The sequence below is a fragment of the Pelodiscus sinensis genome, chromosome 2 (genome assembly GCF_049634645.1).
Source record: "Pelodiscus sinensis isolate JC-2024 chromosome 2, ASM4963464v1, whole genome shotgun sequence".
Taxonomy (NCBI): Eukaryota; Metazoa; Chordata; order Testudines; family Trionychidae; genus Pelodiscus; species Pelodiscus sinensis.
Window position 1 is genome coordinate 180,622,303 of NC_134712.1, and position 6,000 is coordinate 180,628,302.

General features: G+C 41.5%; 1 protein-coding gene across 1 annotated transcript in view; it reads left to right on the forward strand.

Annotated features, from left to right (window-relative positions):
* MRPL3 (mitochondrial ribosomal protein L3) overlaps positions 1–4,653 on the forward strand; it is a 59,032-nt gene extending 54,379 nt beyond the window's left edge. The window contains exon 10 of the mRNA XM_075921925.1: positions 2,407–4,653. Coding sequence (XP_075778040.1) covers positions 2,407–2,556 — 150 coding nt within the window. The 3' untranslated portion in view covers positions 2,557–4,653. The remainder of the gene's footprint in view (positions 1–2,406) is intronic.
* Positions 4,654–6,000: the final 1,347 nt, after the last annotated feature.

Consider the following 6,000-nt stretch of genomic DNA (forward strand, 5'->3'; position numbering starts at 1 on the left):
CCCGGGTCCTCCGCCGCTTTGCTCCACGTCTCCCTGGTCTGCTGGGGGGGGGGATGCAGTTAGTGCCCCCCCCCCCCCCCCCAGCAGACCAGGGAGACGTGGAGCAAAGCCCGGGGCCTGTGGTAGAGCAGGTGGGGCGCTGCCGGTTGGTCCCGCAGCACCGCTCCTTGGCGCTACTGGACCAACCCGGCAGCACCCCAACTGCTCTGCCCCAGGAGTCCTGATTCAGCCGCTGCTGATCAGTTTCAGCAGCAGCTGAATCAGGACGCCTGGGGCAGAGCAGCTGGGGTGCTGCTGGGTTGGTCCAGTAGCGCCGAGGAGCGGCGGCGCTACTGGACCAACCCAGCAGCACCCGAGCTGCTCTGCCCCAGGCGTCCCCAAGTCAGCCGCTGCTGAAACTGACCAGCGGCTGACTACAGGAAGCCCGAGGCAGAGTTGCTCTGCCCCCGGCTTCCTGGAATCAGCTGCTGATCAGTTTCAGCAGCGGCTGAATCTGGATGCCAGTTCCGACTTACATACAGATTCAACTTAAGAACAAACCTACAGTCCCTATCTTGTATGTAACCCGGGGACTGCCTGTATTTAAAATGCAAAGGTGCAGCATCGTGGACCAGCACGAGCCAGGACTCCTTGGTCCTGGCCCACACCTAGTCCAGCAGCCCCTGTGCACAGTGAATAGACGTGGCTACAGAGAACAGGGGCTTCTTCCGGAGCAGCCTATGTTTACGGCAGCCAGAGAACTGGTCTGGCAGCAGCCCATGACTGCAGCCAGTCCTGGCCATGGCCAACCTTGGCTGCTGCAAACAGAAGCTACTCTGGCAACAGCCCCTGTTTGTGAGGAGGCCCAGTTCCCCACTGGGGTACCCACAGACAGGAGCTGCTTTGCAGTAGACTCTCCTGTCCTCCTCCTTCCACCCGCCCACCCCTAGCTGCCTCTAATAGAAGTAGTGGGAGGGCAGGGCAGAACCACAAAGACGGTGTTGGGGGGGAACCAGTTTTTAAGCCGGCTCCCCCCAGCACCAGCCCCTGTTCTCTCCCCTTCCCCTCCCTTGCTGCCTCTCGGAGGCAGCAAGGGACGGGAGTGAGTAATCGGTACTCTAGTCAGCTACCCAATAAGTTTGTTTATTGGGTAGTCGACCACTGTCTAACATCCCTAATTGAGGGGGGTTTCATCAAGAAAAAGGTTGAGACCCCCTGGTCTAGACATACTTAGTCCTACTATGAGTACAGGGGTCTGGAATAGATGACATCTCAAGGTCCCTTCTAGTACTACAATTCTATGATTCTGTATGCAAGGGTCTTCCTAATTTGTTCAGAAAAATATTATGAATTCATGTATAATGACCAGATTTGCACATGCGAATGGCAGTTGTGTTTTAATTGCTCATTTGGATGTGAGCATATAATTTACATGAGTAGCCAGCATTGTTTGTGAATGAGCAAGAAAGTCAGGGGGGTATAAAATAATAATATGCTTCTTAAATACTGAAGAACAACTGTTTAAAAAAAAAACTGTTTTTTCTGAGTCTGGAAGAATTGATGGTATTAGTTGTAATTAAGTTTTAATATCTTGTAGGACAAATTTTCTGTATCCAGTATAAAAACCTAAATGATACTACAATATTATCAGCTTTTGGTAAATATAGTTTCAGACTGTCATTTTGGTTATCCAAAGATTTATGATGAATGCAAACTGATTAAATCCAATTCCAAAAATTCTTGTGACTTTCTATCAAGTAGTATGTTTAGACAAGTAGAGAAATGTGAAATTTCATGTTTAGCATACGAGTTTCTGAAATTACAAGTACAGCTGTTCAAGGGATACAATCAACTTAAAATCTGTTCTATTTACAAATAATGAACTAAAGAGTCATTTCATAGCTCTCTAATTCTTTTGTACTTTTACAATTGCATCTTCCCATTTAAAAATAATTGTCTTTCTTACCGAGTCAAAAAATTCACAAGTGCAATGGGGAAATTTTCTAACTAGAGAAAAATATGAAACTCTTGTACACACAATGTTACAGGGTACAGAACTGAACACAGTTCTCTAATCTTTATTAAATTATTCCTATATTTTACTTACCTTAATAGTCATTAAAATATTCAAATTATTGATTTAAAAGTGCTATATGGTAGATGTAACTTTTACTCTTGATTTTAGTAGTTGACTTTGATTCATCCCATAACACAGTTCAAAGGTCTAATGGCTCAGGCATAAAATATACAATTCATGAGCTGAATAATTAATTTGACTAATGACCAGACATGGAATTCTTTAGAAAAATAAGTGTAACTTGAATGCTGTTTTCCTCATGCATTTAAAAAAAAAGTGATTTCCTGGGTTTTAAATCTATTACTATCCATGAATCATCTGTTTGATTTATTACACTTTTTTCATTCTAGGTCAAAGATTCATTTTTGCCTACTCGCCAAGACTGCTATAAAAATCCTCCATTTCCCACATTTTTTGCTGATGGAGAAGAAGAGCTACCAGAAGACTTGTATGATCAGGAGGTTTTCCAGTTCACTGATTCTTCTGTCACTTATGTTTAGTGATATTGACATCTTTAAGAATGTGCAGCTTTCATGTTATTTCTGTGAACTTTGCAATGCTCACAGATTGCAAACCGAGGAACTGCACTCTAGCTGAATCCCTGAATTCATCAAACATTTGTTGGGGAGTTGTTTTTTTGTTTTGTTTTTTTTCCTCCAGGTACCACAGTCTGTTCCGAAACGGTATTAAAGCAGTGGGTGGTATTAAGTTGGAGTGTCTGAGGGAAGGATTGCAAAATAATGTGTATATTGCTGACTTAAATTTTTACTTTACACAATTGCCACTTGTAACTTTCCCCTTTTACAGGCTGCCAAGATTTAAATTTCTTTAAATCCATTGTCTTGGAATTATGTGCATCAGTTGATTGATGAAGTTGAGACAATTAAGTTGGGGTTTTTTTAAATTAAGAGATGTGTACTGATTAACTTTGACTAAAGAGAAAATCAAAGCTTTATTAAATATCTCATATAGCCATCCAGGGACATAAAGTGTCTAGGACTTTACAAAGAATGAACTTGAAAATGTTGAGTAGAACGGAGGGGCTGAGGAGGGGAGGAGAGGAGGGAGGAAGAATTCTAGCTTTCTCTTCTCTACTCAGCACACTGTTAGCAGTTGCCTCCTCGTGCCCCGAAATCTTTTTCCACTTTTCATTTCCCTCTTCTCATCAAAGCACCTCTCCTCTTTATTTTAATGTTCTGAGTTCAGAGCAACACTTACATAATATACATTTCCTGGAGGAGAGAATGAGGCTAGCAATATCTGCTTGGTAAGAGATGCAGCAGTGCACACTGGCTGTTGTAAAGGTTAGAAATGTTCAGTAATGTGGACACTGAGAATATACTAGGTGCCAGTTTTCCCCTTCGTTGTAGCTTGTTCTGATAACTGCATAAAAATGCCCCTTGCTTATGGACTATGGAGAAATATGTTCCCTTCCGTTGTCTTCATATCTGAGATATTATCTGTTACGGACGAGCTTTGGGCCTGTCCTACTTATCTTCGTAATTTTAAAAAATGAGCCAACTGTGAAGAGGCTTTTGTACAATTAACTTCTCCCTGTCACTCCTATCTTCTATCCATGTAGTCCTTTGAATTGGTCAGAGTGCAAGTTCTCTCTCTTTGTCTGTCTTTACCTGCAGTAAGCGATTTACAATTTAAAGACCGCATTCTTTTAACCATTAATTTATTTGCACAGACATTTCCTTTAAAGTCCATAGGACTAGTCACAAACATGAAATTAAGGATATGGCTGTCTATTTGATGGATTGACACCTAATTGCTTACCGCATGATTTTCACAATACAAGATTTGCATTCACATGCAGCGTTGGGGAGGAGAGGATCCCTAGGTAAAGTCCCTTTTTATGTCTACAGTTCATATAATGCTTGTCAGGAATTCTATCCATTAATTTTGTGCAGCTTCACTACAAAAGGTGATGTATTTTATATTTGACTAAATGATTTTATCAAAACCCGAAGAACAAATATGTATGCACACTCTCAGAGGTGAGATCCTACTGTACATTCTGTTATCTCAGCTTATTCCTGAAGTTTACTGAAGATATTGAATTTGTTATACTGTTTCCAAGAGATTAGAACATCTTTTACACACATTAGGTATTCACAGGAGATAATAAGGGGATAATGTCAATATCCTTAGTGTACACAACACAGAACTATTAACTGGTAACATCTATGTTAATGAAGTCATTAATCTGAGCAAGAATCTCTAAGTATGACAAGTAAGTAGGGATACTGCATACTACTTTACCCCTTTATAAATAAAATCAGGTCAGTCACCAATGCTCATATATCTTCTTAGATCTCCTACAAGTACATTGCTAAGAAGTTGGCGCTAACCATTTCCATAATAAGTCATGTATTGCAATGAGCTTTTTTACACACCCATGGGAAAGTGAAATGTTGTGATCTGGTGCACTGAATGGTCCCTACTAATGCTTATAATTTAGCCTTCTGCTAACAATAATGATATTGTTTCCTGAGGGCAAACTCTTCGGGGTTTGAATTGATCACCTCAAGTTTTTACAACATTTAAAATGTTATTTTTATTGCTCTCTGAATAAAATGTAAGTTAAAGTATTATCTGTAAGAGAAGAACCATTTAGATCTTTTTTTGCAACTATACATGCTGTAGTTAACACACTTGGACTTCTTTCATCTGACGTTCTGACAGATTAAAGATTTTGATGGGCAAGGGAAGGAGTGAGGGGGATGGGGGGGGCCACTTACCTAGCACTCCGCATCATCTGACGCTCCCAGGCACCACCCTCTGCTGCTATGGAAGTGACGGGGAAAAGCTTCCAGCGGGGTGCATTGCTTTACTGCCATTCCTCCAGCTGGGAGAAAGGGGAAGCAGCAAAATGCAGAGCCTCTTCTGCCTCCACCTGCCAGGATCTGTACTATGAGTGTTCCCACATTTTCAATACAAGGACCCCTCACATTTAAAATAGCCTTACTGTTACACTTTCAGTTGTGTGCACTGTTGATTTAATTACATGTTTTTCCCACATCCAGAGATTACTTTTCCATTGGTTTCATTAAAACTATGTATTTTTTGTTTCAGAAGAGAAACTGTTCACCATAAAGCCATTGTAAGTCATCATTGCAACCATTAAAGAAAATCCTTGAAACGAAAATAAAATAATTCATGGTTTTGCAAAAGCACATAGGAAAATCTAAAGTTCAACCACCCCCATGCAAATCCCACTAGCTAATATTGATCAGCTTTGAGAGACAACATATGAATAGACCTCCCTTACAGCTGCTTGTGTTCTCTGTGGAATGCTTTACTGGCTGCTCATGATGTTGAACAGATCTCTATACATCAGCCTCTCACTTGTCTCCAAAAATTGCACAACTCAACCCAGAAATGAAGCATGGGGCAGAGACAGAAGGATCATAGGATTTTTTAACATGCAATTTAAACCCACTTGGTTTGCCACAATTCACAGCAAAAGCAATCCCAGGATGCTTGCTGTTTAGGGTGGACACAAGGGACATGGGGCTACCGCTGGAAAATGTGACACGCTCAGTTTGCAGAAACTGCCACCCTGTGTTCACAGGATGTGAATTGAAAATGGCACAGGCATTCTGTGTGCACAGTTTGTCTGACTTGTACTGTGATTTACCTGATCATCTACATTCAAAAGCTCCATGTAGACAGTCCTATGGTAGTTGGGACCCATTGTGTTAAGTTTACAACTGGGTTGTGTATGATTGTGTTTTACTCCATGGGAAAGGGTTACCATTTTTCCTACAGAAACTAAAAATCATGGAAGTTTATTAAGAAAACTCACTGGCTATCTCTACACTCATGGCTTCTTGCTCAAGTACAGCCGTTCGTGCACAAGAATCTGCAGAGCGTCCACACTGCCCACCCACACGTGCGCAAGGAAATTTATAGTACGGCGTGGTAAGAGAGGGCTT